Source organism: Canis aureus, chromosome 16, assembly GCF_053574225.1.
Source record: "Canis aureus isolate CA01 chromosome 16, VMU_Caureus_v.1.0, whole genome shotgun sequence".
In the NCBI taxonomy this organism is placed as follows: Eukaryota; Metazoa; Chordata; class Mammalia; order Carnivora; family Canidae; genus Canis; species Canis aureus.
In genome coordinates, this window is record NC_135626.1 from 44,718,143 (window position 1) to 44,744,423 (window position 26,281).

General features: G+C 33.9%; 1 protein-coding gene across 3 annotated transcripts in view; it reads left to right on the plus strand.

Moving 5' to 3' along the window:
• The window catches only part of ABCA5 (ATP binding cassette subfamily A member 5), a 72,583-nt gene that overhangs the window by 22,644 nt on the left and 23,658 nt on the right, over positions 1 to 26,281 (plus strand). For all 3 annotated transcript variants that reach the window (XM_077853648.1, XM_077853649.1, XM_077853650.1), the window contains exons 9-22: positions 1,285 to 1,432; positions 3,534 to 3,702; positions 4,837 to 4,895; positions 11,007 to 11,117; positions 12,346 to 12,521; positions 13,185 to 13,304; positions 14,184 to 14,322; positions 15,007 to 15,097; positions 15,277 to 15,416; positions 16,316 to 16,435; positions 19,492 to 19,693; positions 22,718 to 22,887; positions 25,364 to 25,491; positions 25,908 to 26,045. In XM_077853648.1, the coding sequence (XP_077709774.1) occupies positions 1,285 to 1,432; positions 3,534 to 3,702; positions 4,837 to 4,895; positions 11,007 to 11,117; positions 12,346 to 12,521; positions 13,185 to 13,304; positions 14,184 to 14,322; positions 15,007 to 15,097; positions 15,277 to 15,416; positions 16,316 to 16,435; positions 19,492 to 19,693; positions 22,718 to 22,887; positions 25,364 to 25,491; positions 25,908 to 26,045 (1,911 nt within the window). The remainder of the gene's footprint in view (positions 1 to 1,284; positions 1,433 to 3,533; positions 3,703 to 4,836; positions 4,896 to 11,006; positions 11,118 to 12,345; positions 12,522 to 13,184; positions 13,305 to 14,183; positions 14,323 to 15,006; positions 15,098 to 15,276; positions 15,417 to 16,315; positions 16,436 to 19,491; positions 19,694 to 22,717; positions 22,888 to 25,363; positions 25,492 to 25,907; positions 26,046 to 26,281) is intronic.

The following is a 26,281-nucleotide window of genomic DNA, read 5'->3' on the forward strand; positions in this document are numbered from 1 at the left end:
CTCCATTTTTAAGTTTTTCATTTATTAAATGATCTGTTTATAAGTTTTCTACTTTGTGCATTAGTATGTCTTAGTAATCTATTTCACTGCAATAATTCAATTTGTTAGGCGTCATTGTTTAAACATCAGGCAGTCTGGATTGCTCTATGAGCTGGTTACATTGCTGCTTTTGTAAATTTATCTCAGATGTGTACCTGGCAGGAAATTGTGTGTGGAGCAAAACAAATTCTCATGACTGTCTTAGTGAAATAAGTAGACCTGGTGGATTTTATTGCTTTAATGTTCATGGGATTGTCATTCACCTAAATAATACTTATTTTGAAAGTTTTAATTTGATTTTTATTAGCCTTTACAGGGGCCATCAGATTCTAAGGGAAAAATTCTTAGGAGAAACTGCCTTATATAAAGGAACATAAATTTGGTTAATGTATAAAGAAAAATTGTAATTAATTAATATAAGAGATTCATGTTGATTAGATAGAATATTCTGATTTGTGAGATCTAAGATTGTTTATGAACATTGAATTAAACAAGTCTTAATTAAGTTGGAACTAAGAACTGTTGTTTACACATTTTAAGTTAAGAACTGTTGTTTAAGAACTCCACTGAGTTCTCCTTCACTTGGGAGGTAGAATAATAGATTCCTAGGATTTTGTTGGTTGTGGGAAGGACTTTCAGCATTTATTTAACCCATCTCCTTCATTTCACGGATGAGGAGACCGAGATTTAGAGCACTGTGATTCAAGTTTTTAATCCACCTAATGGCAGATCTGGGACCTAAATGAGGCCTCAGCCTCTAGTATATTTCTTTCTGCTCCCTTACATATATCTACTATGAACAATCTAATAGTTGTATTAATCAGAATATCTTCTCCCTTTTCAGCATTGAAAGGATGCTGATCATAATTTTATTCTCTAATTCTTATTTGTTTGACTTCCATGTGGACCATTTGTTTGCATCAGTTAATATTAACAGCATACTTTCTTGTTATTTCTTTAGATAGTCATCGCATTAGAATTAAAAGCCCCAGGAGTGGAAGTATACTAGTTTTAGAAACATAACATTAAAAAGGATTAAAATGAATTGTTGTGAAAACTTATATTTTGGTAAAATTCCTGTTGTTTTCCTTGTAAATTCATACTACTGATTTGGTAGATTGTTTAATCTGTTGAAAGGCCCAGTTTGGTTACTAACAATCTAGATAATTATGAGTAATTCCAAGTAGTATTAGCTTTTGCTTATTTTTATCATTTTTATATACTAAAGTTGTTTCTGTTTTTCAGGTCATGCACCTAGAAGATTTTAATGAAGGTGCTTTATTTTCTAATTTGACTGAAGGCCCATATCCTCTAATTATTACTATTGTCATGCTAGCGCTTAATAGTATATTCTATGTCCTCTTGGCTGTCTATCTTGATCAAGTCATTCCAGGTATGCAGGTAGTTATTGGATTTTACTTTAAAGTTTTTTTATTGTTTTTGCTTACATAGGATCAACTTAATCTCAATTTTTTTTTAAGTCAGAGTAACCCCAAGTCACATTTGTTGTTCAAACTTTTAACTTAATTTCAAATAAGTATGTTTTGTACCTGTGTCTTTTTTTTTTTAAGATTTTATTTATTTATTTATGAGAGACAGAGATCGAGACAGAGACACAGGAGGAGGGAGAAGCAGGCTCCATGCAGGGAGCCTGATGTGGAACTTGATCCTGGGACCCCAGGATCACGCCCTGGGCTGAAGGCAGCGCTAAACCACTGAGCCACCCGGGCTGCCCTGTATCTGTGTCTTAACCACTCATGAATATAAGCAGTTTGCTTTGAAAATATTTAAGTCTCTAACTGAATTTATCTCTGTCCTTCCCTGTGTCAATATTTCTTGGCTAAAGTATTTCACTGTTTTCCCCTCTAAGGTACAAAACTATGAAGTAATCTTGTAACTCCTACCATTCTTCTTATCTTTTGGCATCTCTAGCCAACTCCTGTAGATTCAAAATATTGTTAAAGTATCTAACACTCCCTTGACCTTCCCCTTTGAGTTCCTCATTACTTTTGTCTGTCTTCTAGACCTGCACTTATATGCTAACAACTAGGCACAAATGGCTTTTAAAATTTGAATTAATTAGAATTTAAAAAATTAACAGTCCATTTCCTCCGTAGCACAAGTCACCTTGCTACCGACTGCTCCATAGCTATATGTGGCTGTTGCTATGTTGTGCAGTACAGGTACAGGACATTTCCATCACTGCAGAGGGATAGGTTGGGCAGTCTACACCTTTGTAATACCTCTCATTTCATTATCTGCCTTCAGTCTAAAATTTCACCTTTCCCTTTAATCAAGTTAATCTCCTGCTCAGAAATCACCTCTCGGGGCATATCCTCATGAATTAAATAGAAACTCCTTATATATTAATGTCCTTCACAATAGTTTTATATATTTAATGCCTTCTTTTCACTCTCTCCCTCTTTATTGTATTTTATATTTCTCCATACAATCCTCTTTACCTATTTAAACACAGCTCCAGGATATCAGTTAGATTGTTTTTAGTTACTCTTCACAGAAAACCATTTAATTGGCTTAAACAAGAAGGAAATCAATCATTTTACTTAAAAGGAAGTCCAGAGATAGGCTCTGAGTTGGTTGACCTGCTCAACTATGTCATCAGGGACCCGCTTTCTCCATATTTTGACCACCTGTGTCTACGTGGCAGGTTTGCTCTCCTTCTGGCTACAGTGGTATGCTTCTTTGTTTATGGGAACAGGGAGGATGGGAAGAGGGAGGATGAATCTATCCCCATCCTAAATAAACCCTTTGCTTTTGTCTAATTGTTACATGCTTATGCCTGGAGCAGTAAGTCATCTGAGAGTGCAACATACTGATTAGATCAGTTAGGGCCTTCTCTGTAGTTGGGATCAGATCGGACATGACCATCTAGGAGAGGAGTGGCTATTTAAAAAAATGGGAATGTCGGTTTTGGGGGAAAGGAGGTGAGAATGGTTATATACTATGTGAGAACCTCAATGTCTACCATGTCTAAGTCTTCTATGCCTGTCCTGTAGCTGTGTTACTCTTCTGATTTTAAAAAGTCTTCTCCATGAACTATATCCACTTTTCTAAGTATTAAATACTAGCTGTTTTCAGAGACTTTCTAAGATGATATTCATTTAAGCCTTCAGGATATATTCCCTATCTAGAAATAAACTTTTCCTCTTAAACTCTTACTAGCACCATGGATGACATGCATAATATTCTGCATTGTGTTCTAGCCATTTGTTGCATATATGTACTCATAAAGATGATCGTTGCTTTAATGGAAAATGTATTTCACTCACCTTCGTATTCCCATGCACTCTAAGTGTCTCAAACTGTTTATGCCCTGGAATTATGCCAATAAAACATTTTTCACACAGTGCTGATTTAATGCTTTTTATATAAACTTCAGATCTAGGTTGTATGTTTCTCATACTACTTTGATGATTTGAAACCTGGTTTTTAGAAATAATTTGTTATGATAATTAAGTTTTTTTATTTTCCAGGGGAATTTGGCTTACGGAGATCATCTTTATATTTTCTAAAGCCGTCATATTGGTCAAAGAGCAAAAGAAATTATAAGGAGTTATCAGAGGGCAATGTTAATGGGAATATTAGTTTTAGTGAAATTGTTGAGCCTGTTTCTTCAGAATTTATGGGAAAAGAAGCCATAAGGTATCATTTAATCTTTGGCAATTTAGGTATAAGAAGTATTGATGTAACCTGCTACATTTAAATCCTGTTTTTTAAAAAGTGCATATAACTTAAGAGATTTGGTATACATCTCATGATTTTTATAGCACACTATTGCCTACTTCTGCTTTAAGTTCTTTTCTTTGAACCATTTAAAATAATGGCTAGGTTTGAAATTTTATGTTTTAATGGAAATTTTTAAAAGTAGTAAAACCTGTTATTTTACAATTAAGCCGTTTTCAAATTTGCTCCATTATGTAGATTGAAAAAGAATAAATATTAACTTTATAATTTTATTCAGGCTACATTGTTTAAGCTATATGACATATTGTCCTTGGTTAATTTCATAAATCTTTGGGTATTTTGAGGTAACTAAAGTATCAGTTTAATTTCTGTGAACCAGGAATTTCACTACTATCAGTCAAAACCAAATTTAAAAACGACAGGAAGAAGATCAGTTAGATCAGTCAAAACCAAATTTAAAAATAACAGGAAGAAGAAAGAGAAAAGAAAAGTGGAAGAAAAAGTGAAGTATACTATAATGTGTTTTTCAAATTTAAGAAAAATACATAAAAGCAAGGGAGAGCCAAATACTTAGGATGTAATAAGTGAGCTAATGGTCTGTCTTCTAAAGGGCAAAGTTTAAACTGGTTAACAAAACCATTGATTCTTTTAAAAGTTATTTAAGACATTTAAAGTGAAATGAGAGAACCACTTCACATTTATAAATAGTTTGAAATGTGTGCTGATGTGAAATATAGCATTTGATTTTTAATCTCCCTTACCCTGATATATTTGTATTTGATAAATTACAAACAGAAAAGTTTCAAAAATGAAAAGGAATCTATAAATTGCTTGAGCATATGCTTTATTTATAAAAGTTGGCTTGTCATGAAAAATGAATGAATGACACTTAAAATGGAGAGGAATACTATATATTTCTGTGGTTTCTTTAAAATTTTTATAATCATTGTCAGCTCTCTTAGGTTTATTGTTTTAGTAGAAAGGTACTTTGCTATTCCTATTAAATATGACAGCTTTGATAAAAATATTATACATGAAAACACATCCTCATAAATTACATTAAATACTTAAGTAGAATATGGTGTTTTTCAGAATCAGTGGTATTCAGAAGACATACAGAAAGAAAGGTGAAAATGTGGAGGCTTTGAGAAGTAAGTAGCTTTCCTTGTTTGCGAGAAAATTAAACTTCTTTACCACACTTTTCTTTCAGTTAGGGGTACTTTCACTTATTTATGTGATTAATATTCATAATAAAATTAACATCAAGGGCAGCCTGGGTGGCTCAGCGGTTTGGTGTCACCTTAAGCCCAGGGCCTGATCCTGGAGACCCGGGATTGAGTCCCACATCGGGCTCCCTGCAAAGAGCCTGCTTCTACTTCTGCCTGTGTCTGCATCTCTCTCTCTGTGTCTCTCATGAATAAATAAATAAAATCTTTTAAAAAATTAAATTAAAAAAAGTAAAATTAACATCAAAATAGTAAAAGGAAAAAGTAGTTTCTATTAAAGATGAAAAATATTCAACTCTTGAGGTGCTTGGGTGACTCAGTCTGTTAAGCGTCTCAGGTTGTGATCCCAGGGTCCTGCTTGGCAGGGAGCCTGCTTCTCCATTTCCCTCTGCTTGTGCTTTCTCATGAATAAATAAAATTTAAAAAAAAGAAAAAGAAAAAGATTCAACTCTTTGAACAAGTCTGTGTCCTTTTTCATTTAATTATTGTGCATGTGTTTACATGTTAATTATTTTTTTCCCTTTTGACCCAGCACAGGGTTTCTCAACCTCGGCACTACTGACATTTTGAGTCTGATAATTAACTTGCTGTGGGAACTATTCTGAGATTGTAGAATGTTTAATAAGGTGTCAGGATTCTTCAGAAGGAATAGAACATATACACAGACACAGCTACACGTACATACAGAGAGCAGGTGACCTGGAGGGATAGGGAAGGAGGGAATGAAGAGGTTATTTTTAAGAAATTGGTTCACATGATTGTGGGGTCTGACAAATCTGAAATCTATAAGGCAGAATGGCAGTTTGGAAACTCAGGTAAGAGGTGAAGTTGCAGTCTTGAGTCCAAAATTCACAGGATAGGCTGGCAGGCTGGAAATCTATGGTACAGTCTTGAGGCAGAATTCTCTTTTCTGAGGGAAACCTGTTTTTGTTCTGTAGGCCTTCAGCTGATTGGATATGGTTTATCAGTATTATGGAGGCATCCAAATTGGAAAAGAAGCAATGAAACTGCATTTGTAGTTTATATGAGTATCCATTTTAAATATTTGATTAGATCTACAAAAAATTTAGTGGAGCTAAAATGAATTTAGCAAGGGGGACAAGGATATAAGATAAATATGAAAAAATCAATCATATTTCTATATATTAAATATATATATAATATACTATATATTAAATTTTTAGTAAAAATGAAAATTAAAAATAGCATATATCTTAGTATCTGAAAATATAGATAAGTCTGACAAAAGATGTAACAGATTTGTACCCTGAAAAATAAAACATTGCTGAAACAAATCAAAGAAATAAGTGGAGAGAGATACCGTGTTCATGGGTGAGATGACTCAATGTTGGCTGTCAGCTTTACTCACATTTCAGTAGATTCAGATACAATTAAAAATCCTGTATTAGAGAGGGGACCTGGGTGCCTCAGTCGGTTGAGCATCTACCTTTAGCTCAGGTCATGATCCCAGGGTCCTGGGATTGAGCCTTGCATCAGAATAATTCTATGAAGTGAAAGGAGCCAGAAATAAAATAGTAATAGTGTATGATTACATTTATATAAATTTAAATATATTTTAATTTTACTTAAGTAGAATATGGTGAAAATATATTTAATTAAAAATTTAATTTAAATTAAATTAAAATTTAATTAAAAATTAAAGAAGCAGAACTAATATTTAGTGAAAAAAGATCAGTGGTTACCTGGAGATGGGCAGAGGTGGGTAGAACAGGCAAGGGGGAGACATTTTAAAGCAGGACTTTTTGTGGAGATACATTCATTATCTTGATAGTGGTGATGGTTTTATGGTTATATGCACATATCAAACTTAGCAGGTTGTTCAGCATATGTACAGTTTGTCAACCGTATCTCAATATTGTTATTTTGAAAATTAAATCAACTGGGTTGTAAGATTGAGCCCCAAGTTGGGCTCTGCGCTGGGTGTGGAGCCTACTTAAGATTCTCTCTCTTCCTCTGCCTACCACCCTTCTCTAAAAAAGAAAAAAATAAAGTGGTTATAAATGTGTGGTTTAACTTCTGGACTGTATTTTGTTCCACTGGTCTATTTATCCTTGCTTCTACACTTTTTTTTTTTAACTATTATAGCTTTATAGTTTGTCTTGATAACTATATTTATTTGTTTTAAAGATTTTATTTATTTGAGACAGAGCACAAGTGGTGGGGGGGGAGAGGAGGGTCGGGGGAGAGGGAGAAGCAGATGCTCCATTGAGCAGGTTTTTTTTTTTTTTTTTTTTTTACCACACTCACATTTATTTTAGTTTGCACTTTACAGTTCACAAAGTGGTATCTCCTGATCATTTAAGTCTCATGAATGCTGTGGATAGTAGCTGTTATCAGTGCCATTTCTGGATGAAGAAACTGAGATTTAGAGAAATTTTAAAAAGAGATCACATGGCTTTTAGGTGGCACAACATGGTAGGATTCAAGGCCAGGTCTTTTCGTTCCCAAAGAATCATAAAATTTTATCTTTGTACAACATTTAAGACTTTACAAAGAGAAGTTTATACACGTTGCCTCATTTAATACTTAAAACATTGTGATGTTCGTGCTGTTCCTATTTGGGCATTCTCTTGGAGCTGCTCCTCCTGGATTCATCCTCAGGTTGGCAGTGGGATCTGCCCTACCTCCATCTTCCCCCTTTTTTTTTTTAATAATAATAAATTTATTTTTTATTGGTGTTCAATTTGCCAACATTCAGAATAACACCCAGTTGAGCAGGGATCCTGATGCAAGGCTCAATCCCAGGACACTGAGATCATGACCTGAGCCAAAGGTAGACACTTAACCAACTGAGCCACCCAGGCACCTCTTGATAACTTTAAATATTGTATTTTGGGCACTTTGCATTGGCATGTAAAGAATTATATGGAAGTATATTAGAATTAGTTTATCAATTTTCACCACAGTGTCTGTTTTGATGGGTTATTTTCAAGGAATTTGTCCATTTCATCTAAATTGCCAAATTGATGTTATAGATTGTTCATAATAATCTCCTTTCTAATAATCTTTCTAATGTCTGTTGAATCTGTAATGATGTTCTCTCTCTTCATTTAGTAATTTGTGATTTTTTTTTCATTTGTTTTACAGTGGGTTTATCAGTTTTATTAATCTTTCAAGGAATCAACTTTTGACTTTTGGTTTTATCGTATATTTGCTTTGTGGATTATTGAGCTGTGTTACTCTATTTGTTATTTCTGTATTTTTACTTTCTTTGGATTTAATTTGTTCCACTCTTTCTAGCTTCTTGGTATGGAATCAGTACACTTTAGCTACCCTAATGCTCAATGGCTGAAGGCAACCATTATTTTACTATGGCTAAGGAATCTCCACTTTGCGTGGGGAGTTCTTCCATCAGTTTGTGGATTATCTGGGATTGGATGGTGGTCTGGGCATATAATTGGCTAATAGACTAGTTGGTCTAGAAGACTGTAGGTGGGATAATTTGCCTTTTTTATATGGTCTCTCATCCCTCAATTGGCTAGTTGGACTGGAAGGAATTGAGTATTTCTTATTGTGCCATTTCTCATTTCCCCCCTGTTGGCTTCTTAATTATACATGCTTTTTTTTAGAAATTACTCTTGATAATATGAAATGTATTCTTTACTTATAAATTAGTGCTTTACTAATTTATAGCATCTGTAGAATTGTAAAGCAAGAAAAGGAAGTCCAGGACCTTACTTTTATCCCTACTTATCCCTTTTATCTCTATTCCAACTTACTTTGCTTTCATGTATTTTAATTCTACATACATTTTAAACCAGAGATAATGGTCATTAGTGTTGGTTTTAAAAGACAGTTCCACTTCTATTTATCTATATATTTACCGCATGATTTAAGTTTGTTACTTCCTGCATTTCTGATCTTCCATCTAGGATAATTTTCCTCGTGCATGAAAAGAATGTTTTTGTGGTTTCCTTTAATGTAGTTCTACTTATGATATATTCTCTCAGTTTTTGTTTACAACTATCTTTTTTTTTTCACCTTTAGTTCTGAAGGATATTTCTCTGAATATATAATTTTAGTTTGATGGTTATTTTTTTCCCCAGCACTTTAGAATGTAATCTGTTGTCTTCTTGTTTCCATTGTTTTGGCTGAAGAGACAGCTGTTGCTTTTATTATCTCTCTGTTGTTGGTATATATTTTACCCTGGCCATTTTTAAAGCCTTTCTTTTGGTTTTCAGCAGTTTTACTACCACTTGCCTTGGTGGTGCTTGTTTGTTTTACATTTATTCCACTTCAGGTAAAGAAGTGCTTCTTGAATCTATGACTTGATGTCTGTCTTCTGTTTAAAAAAAAAAAATGCTCAGTCATTTCTCTTCCAGTATTTTCCAGTATTGCTTCTGTCCTATTTTCTCTTTTCTTCCCTTTAGGTTTATTATCGTAGGTTTACGACTTTTCATTTTATCCCAGGTGTCTTTTATTCTCTTTTCTGAATTGTTTATTGTTTTGTCTCTCCGTGCCTTAGTCTAGATATTTCCTTTTTTAAAAATTTTAAAAAAGATTTTTTAAAATTTGTTAATGAGAGACAGAGAGAGAGAGAGAGAGGGAGAGAGAGAGAGAGAGAGAGAGAGAGGCAGAGACATAAGCAAACCTGGGACTCGATCCCAGGTCTCCAGGATCATGCCCTGGACTGAAGGTGGCACTAAACCGCTGAGCCATCTGGGCTGCCCAGATTTTCTTTATTCATGAGAGACAGAGAGAGAGAGGCAGAGGCGCAGAGGGAGAAGCAGGGTCCATGCAAGGAACCCGATGGAGGATTCAATCCCGGGACTCCAGGATTACGCCCCAAGCTGAAGGCAGGCGCTAAACCCCTGAGCCTAGATATTTTCTTATGATGTTTCTTTTCATATACTAATGACAGTTGGGTCTAACCTGATTAAACTGTGTATGGAAATATTTTTCACTTATCCTTTCCACTTTTTGTCTTGCCACTTGGTTCTTTTGTATGGTTTTTAGTTCTTTGCCAATGTTCTTTTTAGAGCACGGATGGCATGGGTTTTAGAATCTTATGATGTCAATATCTTCATCTCCTCTGGGTCTGTTTCTGTCACCTGTTTTTTCTGTTGAGTTTTGACCTTCTCTTACTATTTCCTGCCTGGTTGTTTTTTACTGAGTGCTGTGTATTGCATATGAAAATTGCAGACATTATTTGATGCTCTGGATGATATGATCTTCCTCTAGAGAGGATTTATTTTTGCTTCTGGCCTGAAGCTTTAGGGATAACTGAGAATCCCAGGTCACCTTCATCAGATCAGGGTCTACAGTAATTCTGAGCTGGTTCAGATCCCTATTTTTTTTCCTCTTTTAATCATTGACATGTCCATCTGTTACTCATTTTATGTTTCTTTTAGTTAATTTTTTTTTTACTTTATTTATTTATTTATTTATTTATTTGAGGAGAATGAGAGGGAGGAGGGACAGAGGGAGAGAGAGAATCTCAAACAGGCTCTCTGCTGAGCATAGAGCCCAACACAGGGCTCTGTCTCACAACCCTGAAATCACAACCTGAGATGAAAGCAAGAGCTGGATGCTCAACCAACTGAGCCACTGAGGCACCCTATGTTTCTTTTATTTAAATTAAATTTCTCAAGCATTTACTCAGCCATTCCCATGTTATTGATTAAATTCTAGGTTTCTGCCACTGTTTAACTTTGTTAATACCCTTGGGAACAAATTTTTGTTTGTCCCTTATTTGTTTTAATTACCTTAGGAAGTCCCAATAGTAGGTTCACAAAAACCTCCCCAGTGTTTTGTGTATTCTTAAAATCTGTTAGTATAAACAAAAAATAAGTTTCTTTTTTTTTTTTTTTTTTTACTTGTTGTTCATACCACTGACTGTCACAAGGAATTCTTATCCTATAATATTAACTATTATGCTGTTAATTAGATATGCTAATAACTTTAAATCTATTATTAAACCTACTGACTTAGTTCAAGATTATTCAAGTATTATGTATTATTTTGCGTAGCTCAACAGAAATAAAAATCTCATTTGAGTCTTCTTTTCTGAACTAGGTTTGTCATTTGACATATATGAGGGTCAGATTACTGCATTACTTGGCCACAGTGGAACAGGAAAGAGTACATTGATGAATATTCTTTGTGGACTATGCCCACCTTCTGATGGTGAGAGTGTTCTGACTTAAAAAAAATTCTCTTACTTTGGTTTATTAGTGTTATTAACCCAGGTACTACAATATCACTATTTGTCCTTGAGTTATACTTATATAAATACATATCATTTATTCTTTATCCTTGATTTATCCAAACATGTACTGATTGATTTTTTTCAGTGATTTGAGATCAACTTCAGTGCCTATAAATGTGTTTTATTATTTTTTTTACTATACACATTTGTTTTTCAATAGAAAATAAAAAATGATTGATTTAATCATGTTTACTAAAGTAAAAAGGATCTGATTTTGTTACTTGTATCAGATATTTTGTATTTTTCATTTTCAAGGAAGGATAAATCAGTAATTAATTAGAAATTAAATGACACCTATAGATACTTTAGATTGTAAGTACAGATTTCTAAATTTGCAACAACAGTTCAAAAGGAAAGAATGATAAGTATCAACACAATCTCCTAAAATGGAATTATAAGAGCAATACCTTAAACATACTTTTTAAATGTAGGTGAGAATTTAATATGGCAGCTCAGCTCCACAATAACCTAATAGAGCAGCAGTACAATAAATATTTTACTCTAAGAAAGGCTGAATTTCCATATATTGAATCTGTATTTTTAAAATGTATTTTAATTTTTGAAATTAGTTTTGTTGCTTATCCCTAATTGTGTCACTTTATAATGGTGGTAGCGATATCTTACATTTAATAGGAATTTATGATTTTTGTTAGAATTCTCCACACATTATCACATTGATTTAATAGTTCTTAAATTTAAGTGCTATAGATTTGTCTTTAGTTTATAGAAGAGAAAATCTGGAATTCAGATTGATTTTCTCCAGATCACACATACCTAGTTAGGGGAAAATTCTTAGTTTCTTTGTTCTGTCCACTACTGAATAATGCCTGGAAATGAAGGAAAATTGCTACCAGAATGTCAGTGTAAATAATGTACCAGTATGCAGTTATATTTAGTGTTAAGCTCTGGTTAAGATCTCTTAATCTTTTCACTATGTAATACCAATGAAGGAAAATGAGGTTGGAATATAAGATGTAAACACATCACCAATAGTATGGAAATGAGAGTTTGTTGTGTCTTCCAAGTTTATATTAACTCCTACCTTATATATTACTATATACAAGTAACTAAGTTATTAGTGTATATAAAAGAATATATACTTTTTAATAATGTTAGTATAAATTTAAATATACATTTTGCTTTTAGGATTCGCATCTATATATGGACACAGAGTCTCAGAAATAGACGAAATGTTTGAAGCAAGAAAAATAATTGGCATTTGTCCACAGTTAGATATACATTTTGATGTTTTGACGGTGGAAGAAAACTTATCCATTTTGGCTTCAATCAAAGGAATACCAGCCAATAATGTAATACAAGAAGTATGTCACCCATATAGAAATTTTTGCTTTATTCCCTGTAAATTAATAACCTTTTATAATAACTGTTATAAAGCCATTATAGCATCTGCCTTTGGTTCCGGGTGTGATCTGGGATCAAGTCCCACCCTGGGCTCTCTGTGGGGAGCCTGCCTCTCCCTTTGCCTATGCCTCTGCCTCTCCTTCTGTATCTCTCATGAATAGATAAATAAAATCTTTTTAAAAAAATGCATGAAAATCTTAATAAAAACTTGTTCTGAGCCAGTAAACAGAAATACATTACAAAGAATTGGATGGAATTTGGAGTAAATATTTTAGTACATATAAAATAGTCTTTGTCTGGATGATACTAGCCTCTCAATTTAAGTTTTTCTTTTGTTTCTTCCTTTCCTTTCACATCTGCCTCCCTTCCTCCACACACACATACACACAGCCTTCCAACTGATCCCTTCACCACTACCCAGGAAGTCACAAAAGTAAAACAGACCTTTCAATCAGGAACCTTTTTATGTGTTATTTTAAATTATATATGAATACATGTCAAAACTAAATTCTGTACTAAAAGAACATTTTTTAAGTTGATATTAAAATCAGAACACTTAAAAATTGATATTGATAATTATGTAAATCATATAATTTAAAAATAACATTGTTTTCACTTTACAGGTACAGAAGGTTTTATTGGATTTAGACATGCAGCCTATCAAAGATAATCAAGCTAAAAAATTAAGTGGTGGTCAAAAAAGAAAACTGTCTTTAGGAATTGCTGTTCTTGGGAATCCAAAGGTAAATAAATATTAATGTATAACTCACAAATATAATATATTGTATATTTACATAGAATAATTATAAAGTTTCCACATACATAAAACACTATGCATTATTATGGATGTGATTAAAATAATAAGATTTTTAAACTGGAGTCATAAAGATAAAACATATTTACAGTAGTGGTTACTTCTAGGAAGTGGAATGGAAGGGACAGGTTTTAGTTACATTTCCAGTGTTTTATTTGTTTTAAAAAAGGTCTACGGAAAATATGGCCCAAAAAAAAATGGCATTTGTTATGTATCAGTGGTAGCTATACTAATTCTCTCTCTAGTTTTCTGTATTTTCATAATAGTTCTGAATAAAATTTTAAAACAGAACAAAACCAGAGGAATAGTTCAGCTTTTCACTGTTCTGCTGATTTTATTTTGTGTCTGTTCTGTGCTTTTCTTTGTCCTCTAGAAACAGAACCATCTGATATAGTGCTTTGCACAGGGCTGAGATGCAGCCTGAGCCATCTTGGTCCCTGCCATCCTGCCACATTTCTCCTTGCTGCTATAGCTTGGGATCACTGTGGATTCTGGCTTTATATTAATTTATCTTTCTCCCAAACCTCAACAATGTTTTATTTTTTAGTTTATGTATCTGATTGTTATTGCACATATGTCTTATATGTTACCGATAATAGTTTTTTAAAATTGAAACAAAAATATTCACTTGCCAAACTGATAATTTAAAAAATTTATGCTTAGCTCATATATGACTGAAAAACTCAGTCCTAATATACTTCTGGTTGGAATAATAATTTGAAATGGGGAAGTTTTCCAGTGTCCATAAATTTTACATATTTTAGTTCTTCTGAGGATTCTCTGCCATTCCCTATTCTTTTTCACACAGATACTATTGCTAGATGAACCAACAGCTGGAATGGACCCCTGTTCTCGTCATATTGTTTGGAATCTTCTGAAGTATGGGAAATCTAATCGGGTGACAGTGTTTAGTACTCATTTCATGGATGAAGCTGACATTCTTGCTGGTGAGATTTTTATTTTTGAAGCATAAGGTCATGGGACCAAATAGGAAATGGACATAGAGATGCAAAATCTTGATGAATAAAGAAGCTATGTGATCCTCACAGAACTGTGTTTTAAACTTTTTAAAAACTACATATTTTTATGTTTGGGAGTCCTGCAGACCATCTCAGATTCAGTAATTTGCTAGGGGAACTACTAGGACTCAACATACAGTATTTAGGAGTTAATACCACAAGACTGAAAGGATATGAAGCAAAATCAGCAAAATGAAAAGGCACATGGGACATGGAGGAAACCAGACATGAGCTTCCAAAAATCCTTTCCCAGTGGAGTCACTGAATATGCTTAATTTCTCTAGCAAGGAGTTGTTAACAACATATGTGAAATGTTGTCTACCAGGGAAGCTCATTAGAGACTCTGTGCAAGAGAGTGGCTTTATCACTTAACATCTATGTGAAACATGGGCAGACAATATGTTTTCTCGTTGCCTCAGTGTTCTCATTTAAAAACCAGGTAGTGATAATCTAGTACCTTTCAAATAAAGTTGTGAGTATTTAAGGATGTTTTAATGATGATATTGGTGTCTCATATGGTAGTTCACAAAATATAAATGCCAACTAACTTAAAAATTGAACTGCAAATGCTGTTACTAACTAAAAAATTGAAATGCAAATTTCTGTTTGCAGATAGGAAAGCTGTCATATCACAAGGAATGTTGAAATGTGTTGGTTCTTCAATTTTTCTCAAAAGTAAATGGGGGATTGGCTACCGCCTAAGGTATGATTCATTCTTGATTGACTTTATTCTTTATAATATTCTTGGTCTACTCTTACTATATTTCAGATTTGCCATAATATGCTTTGGTCAATTTTTATGGCACTGACTTTACTTCAAGCATTCAGATTTTACTTTTGGTTGCTTATTATTAAAAAGTTATGACTTTTGGTTTTCTCTAGCATGTACATAGACAAATATTGTGCCACCGAAACTCTTTCTTCCCTGGTTAAACAACATATACCTGGAGCTACCTTATTACAACAGAATGACCAACAACTTGTGTATAGCTTGCCTTTTAAGGACATGGACAAATTTGCAGGTATTACTTTCAGTTTCCTGATTGTTGAACCAGGATCTTGCATTGGGAATAGGTTTTCTTGATTTACTGTGTTGTTTAATTTTCTGTGTAGTATTTACATGTTCCTAGGTGGTTTTACTTTACTTTTACATTTCTGTAAAAGTACTTTGCTTTTGAGATCAGAAACTGTAAGTTAATGTGCAGGGTTTTTTTTTCATCTTAAAAACAATATGCAAGAAACTATTATGTTAACTTAAGGAAAACTATTTGCTTTGTTGTCAAGAAAGATTGTTCCATTTGCTTGGAGGCTTCCTGGGAATATGTAATGTTATACACACACAGAATAGTGTATGTGTTCTCAAGTTCTTTTCCAGTTTCATAATTCCATAATGAATTATATAATAGACCCTTGAATTATTTTAATTGTGGCATTAATTTTCACCTTCATGATGAGGAACTCACACTCAGTCTCCTTTATCTGTTTAGAGATCTCTTCATAACCAAAAGGATATTATTGATGCAGATATGTTGTGCAGGATTCTCTTAATATTTATCTCATTTGGACAGATTTTCTTTATTAATTTAATTGATTTTTTCCTGGGGGGAAAAAAGAATCCTTAATTAACTGGAATAAAATATATATGTCAACTTTAATATACTGTATCATTCTGTCTGTAAAATATTTCTTAGGTTTAATTTATAGTATGGTAAATATCCACTAGATATAGCTCTATAAACAAACATTCCTTGGGGTCCTTAGCAATTTTTAAGAATGTTAATGGGGTTCTGAGACCACAAATTTTGAGAACTACTGGACTGGCAGAGTAGATTTAGTCCTATCCCATTTTTAAAGAGTATTTTAGAATAATTCATGATGATATGCTAAACTACACAACATTCTTTCCTTTTTTTTCTTTTAGGTTTATTTTCTGCTCTAGACAGTCATTCAAACTTGGGTGTTATTTCTTATGGTGTTTCCATGACAACTTTGGAAGATGTGTTCTTAAAGCTAGAAGTTGAAGCAGAAATTGACCAAGCAGGTAGAAACAAAACTAACAAAAATTTTTAGGCAATAAACCAGAGAGATGGTGAACAAGATGAATAATTATATGAGCATATGAAATATATTTTTAGAGGAAGAAAGGGTAGATAGAAACAGATAAATAAATAACTGAGATATTTACTGAAAACAGTAGAAGTTGTGAAGGAAATAATGGGGTGGTCTTGGGAGGCAGATAACTTAGATTGTATCTTTAGGGAGGACTGTGTTGAGGTGATAAACTAAGACTTGGATGGCAAGAAAAATGTAAATACCTGAAGATTTTCTTGCAAAGCTTTTTGGGTAAAGGGAACTGCTAGTGCAAACTGTTAATTACTCAAGGAGTTGGATATGTTTGATGACCAAGAAAAGGCCCTTGCAGATAGAGTTTAGAGAACCAAAGAGATTAGAGGGGAGGGCCAGGGGCCAGATCATGTTTAGTCTTTGAATATCTGGAAAAGAATTTGATTTTCTTAGTGCAATGTGTAGCTATTGAGAATTCTAAAGCAAAGGAGTAACATGATCTGATTTGCATGTTTAAAAAATGCATTCTGGGGGCACCTGGATGGCTCAGTGGGTTAAGTATCTAACTCTCTTCATAAAAGGAGATGTAAAAGCACAGACAAAATAGTGTTTTAGGAGAGAGGAAGTGATTACTTATTTTCTGGTTGCTGTGAAGAATAAGATAAGAACAGAAAAGATGACTTTGGTAACAGAGAAGACAGTGAGGGCTTTGGAGTGTGGAAGACAGTGGTGACCTTGACAGCAGCCATTTCAGTGGTGTGGTAAAAGTCAAAGCTGGTTCTGTGAAGTTTAAGGTGAGAAGGTGAGTTGAGTAAACAATTGAAAATGAGCATGATTGGGGTGATGGTAATGTGTCACGAAGGTGAAAGAAACAATGTTTCTCTCAAACATGGAAAAAGGAGAGGAGTCAGGTTTATGATAAAGATGTGAAATCAGATTATAGACAGAGTTCACATAAAAGTTTTAGATCTTGCATAATTAGAGGGAGAACAAGATCTCAAATTTGGACATGCTTCCAGTTTGATGAAATTGGGTAGAGATGAAGGTGTGGGAGTAGGAGAAATAGAGGAAATTAGAGGTCAGGATATAGAATGTATTATCAATGCGTATGCTTGTAACACCTCGGATGATGGAAGAGAATTAGGTGGAAAAAATGCCTATATCTAATGCTAAATATTTTGAAGTATAGGAAGTAGTCTGTAGAAATGTTTGGGTAGTGGGGATAAAGATGAGAAGGCTATGTGCAGTGTAGGTATTACGGCTTTGTTCTGTATACCTTGAAGTTCACCATGCAGAATAAATTTACCTGTAACATTGGCTTGCATTCAGTTTGGCTGATTTTGTTTTATTTTTCAAGCGTTAAAAATGTCAAATTCTGTAGAAGGTAAATTGGTGTTCACTGAATACCATGATTGTAATGTATAATGTTGTAGCTCCATTTTTAGTTTGATTCAGTCCATTGTATCAGGGAAAAAGAGGGATTAGACTGGTTCCTCTTACTAAGTCATTCATCTAAACTGTTGAGTTGCGAAGGTCCCAGGATAACCAGGCTGTGGTTCAGTATTACTTTATGCATTATTCCATTCCACTCTTAAAGTTTTTAATGTTTACTCATTTTTAAAATTTAACATAAGTCATAGAAGTCCTTCTTTTTTGGTTCTCCTCGTGCTGAAACCAATTTTCATCTTTTTATTGTTTTTCATTTTTAAAAAATTGAGTCACTCATAAAAATAACCTTTTTTCTTATCCTCACTGATTAATATTATCAGTGTTTGGTCTCATGGAATAAATTATATGTCTCTTTTGTGTCTGGCTTCTTTTACCTAATATTATGTTTGTAAGTTTTAAACTACCATAGTTGTATAGTATATTTAGTTTCATTGTTTGTTTTTTTTTATTTTTTTATTTTTTTTTATTGGTGTTCAATTTACTAACATACAGAATAACCCCCAGTGCCCGTCACCCATTCACTCCCACCCCCCGCCCTCCTCCCCTTCTACCACCCCTAGTTCGTTTCCCAGAGTTAGCAGTCTTTACGTTCTGTCTCCCTTTCTGATATTTCCCACACATTTCTTCTCCCTTCCCTTATATTCCCTTTTACTATTATTTATATTCCCCAAATGAATGAGAACATATAATGTTTGTCCTTCTCCGACTGACTTACTTCACTCAGCATAATACCCTCCAGTTCCATCCACGTTGAAGCAAATGGTGGGTATTTGTCATTTCTAATAGCTGAGTAATATTCCATTGTATACATAAACCACATCTTCTTTATCCATTCATCTTTCGTTGGACACCGAGGCTCCTTCCACAGTTTGGCTATCGTGGCCATTGCTGCTATAAACATCGGGGTGCAGGTGTCCCGGCGTTTCATTGCATTTGTATCTTTGGGGTAAATCCCCAACAGTGCAATTGCTGGGTCGTAGGGCAGGTATATTTTTAACTCTTTGAGGAACCTCCACACAGTTTTCCAGAGTGGCTGCACCAGTTCACATTCCCACCAACAGTGTAAGAGGTTTCCCTTTTCTCCGCATCCTCTCCAACATTTGTTGTTTCCTGCCTTGTTAATTTTCCCCATTCTCTGGTGTCAGGTGGTATCTCATTGTGGTTTTGATTTGTATTTCCCTGATGGCAAGTGATGCAGAGCATTTTCTCATATGCATGTTGCATTGTTTTAGGCTATGCTGTTACAAGAGTATTTTATGACTTACTCATTCACCTCTTAGACAGTTGGGTTCTTCCAAGTTTATGGCTATTCTTGACAGATAGCCAGCTCCGAATATTCTTGTATATGTGTTTTGGTAGACCTATGTACTTATCCTTGTTGTCTTTATACCTAGCAGCGAATTTTCTGGGTCATAAGATATGCATGTGTTCAGTTTTAATAATAGTGCCAAAGTATATGAAAATTCTGTTTGTCCTACATCACCACCAGATGTATGCTTCTTTAAAATTTATATGCCTCAGAAAGATTTTTATCCTTTTAAGGAATATACCATAATTTTCCCTTTGTTTTGTTTTGGCAAATAGATTATAGTGTATTTACCCAGCAGCCACCAGAGGAAGAAATGGATTCAAAATCTTTTGATGAAATGGAGCAGAGCTTACTTATTCTTTCTGAAACCAAGGCTTCTCTAGTAAGCACCATGAGCCTTTGGAAACAGCAGGTGTATACAGTAGCAAAGTTTCATTTGCTTACCTTGAAACGGGAAAGTAAATCAGTGAGATCAGTGTAAGTATAATCACTTTCCTGCCTGATGAGTTGTTTTTTTAAGGATACAAATTCAGCTTGTCATCTTAATTTTTTAAGTGTAAACATATGTAAATCTATGAGGTTTTAAAAGATTAAGACTGTAAACTTTACAATGTCAGAGAAAAGAATTATGCATTTATCAATTTTATTGAATACCACTAGAGCTTTTACTCTTTTTTTAAACTAGCATTTTTTAGGTTGCCTTAGTGGCTCAATGGGTTAAGCATCTGTCTTTAACTCAGGTCATGATCCCAGGGTTGGGCCTTCTGCTCAGCAGGGAGCCTGCTTCTCCCTCTGTCTGCAGCTCCCCCTGCTTGTACTCTCTCTCTGTGTCAAATAAGTAATATTAAAAAAAAAATAGCATTTTTTTGTTCTCATCTAAATCAGGAACTGTCATAATATTAATTGCAACTTTTGAATTATCACTGTATTTAAATTTTATTTTGCAATTATATTTTACACAATTGTTTTGTACATACTATGTGTAACTACTTTTTATAAATAGCAAGAAGAGTAAAAGTTTTATCTTTATCAGGTAAAGAACAGAAATATAAAGAAGGCTTTATAGCTTGTGGAACTGGGATCAGAATGACATCTTTTCAACTTTGCTTTACCTCTTTCAGGTTCCATGGGTGCTAGATTTTCAATTATTGGAACATAACATTAAATATTTTCATATAACATGCACCAATCTTGTTAGATCCAAAACGGTAATAGAAATAAAATTTAATAAGCCTAGAGTATTGTTATGTGCTTGAGATACATTGAATTCATTTGCATTTTTTGCCCTAATTTATTCAGAAGGAAAGAAATGTCAGTCAAGTGTCTTATTTATTTCTCTGCATTACTAAAAGAAAAATATTTATTTAAATCAGCAGGTTTCAGTTTATTTAAATGAACCACTCCTCTTATAAAAAACACTCCCTGAAAAACAATAAAAGTCTTAGTTCAGACCGCTATAACAAAATAACATAGACTTGAGTGGCTTGAACAACAGAAATTTGTTTTATCATAGTTTTAGAGTGTGGAAATCAGATTAGGGTACAAAATTGGTCTTGAGGGCACTCTTCCTGGCTTGCAGAGATACGCTGTTATCTTGCTGTGTTCTCATATGACTTTCTTTGTTGACGCACAGGAGACAGAGAGCAGGCTCTCTGATGTCTCTTAGAAGGGCACTAATCGCATCTCGAGGGCCCTATGCCAATGACCTCATCTAATCCTGATTACCTCCCAAAGGCCTTATTCCTAATACCATCACACTGGAGGTTTAGGGCTTTGACATATGAATTTGGGGGGAGGGTGACACAAACATTCAATTCCTAACAAAAAGTATTTCAAATGCACATTTGACCATCTGTGCATTTAGGAAATGCTATTTCTTATATTTCCTCTCTTAAAGAGTTGTTTATATTAGCATATGAAAACACGTGAGAGATTCTTTGGTAAAGAAATTGCTTTATTTTATTCAACTTAAGAGTAGAGTTTCCAAATACTGTTTAATTATGAATTTTTTATTTTTAAAGATTTTATCTATTTATTCATGAGAGAGACAGAGACAGAGAGGCAGAGACATAGGCAGAGGGAGGAGCAGGCTCCCTGTGAGGAGCCTGATATGGGACTCACTCCAGGATCCCAGGATCACACCCTGAGCTGAAGGCAGATGCTCAACCACTGAGCCATCCAGGCATCCCAGTCATGAATTTTTATTATTTTTTTATTTTTTATTTTATTTTTTTAAAGATTTCATTTATTTATTCATAGAGACAGAGAGAGAGAATGAGAGGCAGAGACACAGGCAGAGGGAGAAGCAGGCTCCATGCAGAGAGCCCGACGTGGGATTCGAACCAGGGTCTCCAGGATCACGCCCCAGGCTGCAGGCAGCACTAAACCACTGCGCCACCGGGGCTGCCCCCAGTCATGAATTTTTAAATGTAAAACGCCTATTAACTGGTTATGGAACTAGGGTTCAATGCAGTATGCTTTTGGAAAAACTGATTGATGTATACTTAATTTATGAGAATGATTTTTTTAAATTAAATAAGGTTTCTGAAAATTACAAAATGCTAACCTGTGATAATCTAAGCTCTCTCTACCCACTTGCTTTGATACCTATCACAGGTAATATAGCAATATTTTACAGCATAAGACAGAAGAATATCTGCTTTCTAGATAGAAGGGCATTTTGAATAGGTAATAGAATTATGTACTTGACCAACAGCAAATAATGATCCTTATAACTGACTATTCTATCTTGCTTTGCTTCTCTCTAGAGGAACAATGGAAATTAATGTGGTGTGGATAACATTTCAAAGATATCAGTCATTCAGCGTTTCACTATATTTGAAAACAAAACAGTTTCACTGTATTTTTGTTTACTTCCCTGTATCTAAAATATTTTTGTAATATCTTTTCTAAAGCATAGGAGAGTATGCATAGCATAGTTAAGACATAGAGCAGGAAATAAGTAGTTCTGTCAGGACAATAGGCATATAAATGTGGCATAATGTCTAGTTCTTAAAAAATTATAAGCACAAGGTCACATATCCCATAAAAGTTTCAGGATGACTCTGATTTTAGTTTCATAACTTAATTTTATTATTAAATACTTGCTTTCTGGGCAGCCCCGGTGGCGCCGCGGTTTAGCGCCGCCTGCAGCCCAGGGCGTGATCTGGAGACCCTGGATCGAGTCCCACGTCAGGCTCTCTGCATGGAGCCTGCTCCTCCCTCTGCCTGTGTCTCTGCCTCTCTCTCTCTTTGCATCTCTATGAATAAATAAATAAAAAATCTTTAAAAAAAAATAAATAAATACTTGCTTTCTGTTCAGTATCGTCATGAGATCATTTTGGAGAACAGAAATTCTACTCTCAGGCTATTTCTTTCAAGTTTTTCTTTTCTCTCTCTTTTTTCTTCTTGCATGTGTACTTTTAACTGTTATTTGAAGGAGAATTTTTTAAAGTAGATATACATATTAATGTACCCTGTGTTTTATTTTTTTCCTTTCAGGTTGCTTCTGCTTTTAATTTTTTTCGCAGTTCAGATTTTTATGTTTTTGGTGCATCGCTCTTTTAAAAATGCTGTGGTTCCCATCAAACTTGTTCCAGACTTATATTTCCTAAAATCTGGAGACAAACCTCATAAATACAAAACAAGTCTGCTTCTTCAAAATTCTACTGGTGAGAGTGTGTGAAGGTCTGTGAATGTGTGTTGGTTGGGGCATAGGGGTGTGGATATAGGTCAGAGATTGGGATTTTAGAAGTAGACGTAAGGTAAAGGCATGATCTGTAGAAATCTTAAGTTTTAAAAAACTCCTTTTTGATATTGAATAATATATTACAGAAATGAAATTTTGGTTAACTATAGATTACGGTTTTTAAAAACTAACCTTGTACTGTTTATGATATTAAGATTTCTTTTCTTAATGGTAGCAACATATTGTCAAAGTAGTATGTTTCATATTAAAGTCTATGACAAGCAAAATAAACTTCAGAAGTTTTAGAAAGAGTTATAGTATGTAATATTTACACAATTACATGTCTAAATAGAAATGTTTAAACAATTTTTTAAGGACCATGTGAAAAATTAGTAAGAATTAAGAAAAAATGTATTAACTATATTTATAATCAAATACATTAAACTGGTAATGAGTATTTTTGAATTTTTTTATTTGCTATTTATTCTTAATTACATAGTTGTCAAATATGAAAAATGATTAAGAACCATGGTCTTGAACAAGGTTCAGAACAAGTAAAGAAAAAAAACATGGGATTTTGCTTTTCAAAATAATAAAGCGCAATACAAAATTTCATTCACATTTGAACAGTTGTTCCTACAAAATCTCCCATCTGCATAGATAGTTTATAGTCCCAAGGTTTTTGAAGAGGTAGCCAACTCTGGCAAATTTACAGTGAAACAGAGACAACTTTATTTGCTTCTCTAGCTGAAATAGGTTAGGAAGTTGCATTTGATATAATCGTTTATGTAACTCACAGACTCTTTGGGGTTTAATATTTTCCAACATGTAGCTATGTTCTAGTAATCTTTCCTTCTTGATTCATTATTAACTGAAGAGCTTTGACCAGTGTTGGATAATAATTATAGTTAGGGACGATTATAAATTACTTTTAAAATCATCACTTAAAAGGTAACTCTCAGTTTATTATATAATCTTTATTCTTTTGGAGGAAGAATGTATATTGTGACAGAAAACTACTCTTGAATAGAAAATGTGATGTTTTATAATTTATTTCTTTAATTAGAATTTTTATTTTGGTTTTAATACACATTTCATGTTGGTAAAATAAAGTGCTGCTTAAAGCCTATACTCTGATATAGTGACATTTTTTGTGTGTTTGGGAAATTGTACGTGTATCTCAAATAATTTTGTTTTGAGTTCACTCTTACTGATCTGCAGAAATTCTTGTATTTTCAAAATTTTGTCCCTTTTGTTATTTTTTAGTATTTCCAGAATTGTTTACATATGTACCCTATATTTTCCTAGGCCTTGATGGTCCTAAATAAAGCCATGTTTCCTTTGGGAATCAGTGGCCTCTGTATGTCTATATTGGATTGTATCTGATCCTCCTTGCAAAACTTTTTGTATCACAGGTGATCTAGTTCCTTCAGTTATAATGTAGCTCCCTTCTCAAGAATCTGGAGAAGAGAGATCATTTGTGTAGGTAAGGAGTAAGTGTAGTATCTAAAACACCAATGAAAGCACTAACGGCATCATTGTGACGCTCAGGTTTGGTGCTGAGTCTGATCCACCTGTCACTATTTTTAGTTACTGATAGTGGTTTCCTTTGTTTCGTTTTGATTTTTCTCAGAGTCACATTTGTCCTTTCTGGCTTTTGTGAATAAGAGGTGGAATGGTTTACATTCATCAGACTTGTTGGTATTGATCTAAAACTCAGACGGTATTCACAATCTTTCCCTTGGCTCCAGGCAATTTAAAGATTGTAGATGGAGATCTGATTAGAGTTTTAATATTTTAAGGCAGTTAAGACAATTGACATTTATAAAATCTGTCTGTTCAAAGTACACAGAAATCCTCTAATGAGTGATGTTACCTAACTGCACACGCTGCATGATTCTACCTTTTTGAGCCTAGCAGGTTCTCTTATTACATAAAGTTGCCATATAGATTTTTATTCTCACAGTTTCTCCCAATTTCATGTATTATAGGTAAACTTTCAATATAACAATAGTAGCAGGGATCCCTGGGTGGCGCAGCGGTTTGGTGCCTGCCTTTGGCCCAGGGCGCGATCCTGGAGACCCGGGATCGAATCCCACGTCGGGCTCCCGGTGCTTGGAGCCTGCTTCTCCCTCTGCCTGTGTCTCTGTGCCTCTCTCTCTCTGGGACTATCATAAATAAATAAAAATTAAAAAAAAATAGTAGCAGCAGCAGGAGCTACAATTTGTACAATTACTTTGCTAGGTTCTGTTTTTAAGGCTTGTATATATATTGACTTGTATTCAAAGCCAAGCTGACTGGCTCCAGAACCAGTGCTCTTAATCATGTCTTTTTAATGAAGATAATTACAAAAAAAAAAAAAGCTGTTTCCAATGTTATTAAAAGTCTATGTCTGAAAAAAAAAGTCTATGTTTCTTATTTAAGCTGATTCTTAATTATTTGTTTATTTCTAATACCAGACTCTGATATCAGCGATCTTATTAGCTTTTTCACAAACCAGAACATCATGGTGACGATGTTTAATGACAGTGACTATGTGTCTGCTGCTCCCCATAGTGCAGCTTTAAATGTGATGTATTCAGAAGAGGTAAGAGTAATATATGTGAATGAATACCTATTTGAAAGTTCTAGAACATTAAGATGTTTTCTCTAAACTTAATCATTAGCTGATTTGACCTTAGTAGTTGGAAATTAGAATTTACTTTTGGACATAGCTAGCTGTGTTTATAATGTATTTTTTGACCTGGTGGATAACCAGTATATAAAACTATAAAAAACTTAATTTAATCTTTGTGTTATAAATTTGTTTAAAATACCAAAATATTTATAGACTCCAAACCAGGTTATCGTCTTCTGTTTTTATCTATTGAATATTATTTCTATAATTTGTTGAATCAGCTTTTAGCTAGTGAGGATTCACTTAGTTTGTGAGAAAGCTTGGTAGTACATAGTGGCAGTGTATTTATATATGGTATGTAATAACACTCTTTTTTTAAATTGTAGGACTATGTTTTTACAGCTGTTTTCAACAGTACTATGGTTTGTTCTTTACCTGTATTGATGAATATTATTAGTAATTATTATCTTTATCATTTAAATGTGACTGAAACCATCCAGGTCTGGAATACCCCGTTCTTTCAAGTAAGCAGACTTAAAATTGTGTGTGTGTGTGTGTGTGTGTGTGTGTGTGTGTGCAATAAAAGCCAAGTGCTAATTCAAAGGAAATCTATAGATGTTCATCCTGTCACAGTTCCTAGTCTTATTAAAACCTGAATTGGGGCTGCTTTACATCTGGGTTTAGGAATGCCCAGTATTAGTTTGCTTCAGGGTCAAGGAAGTTCTCTCTTGGTACTGATATTTTTGTAAAGCATAAGTAT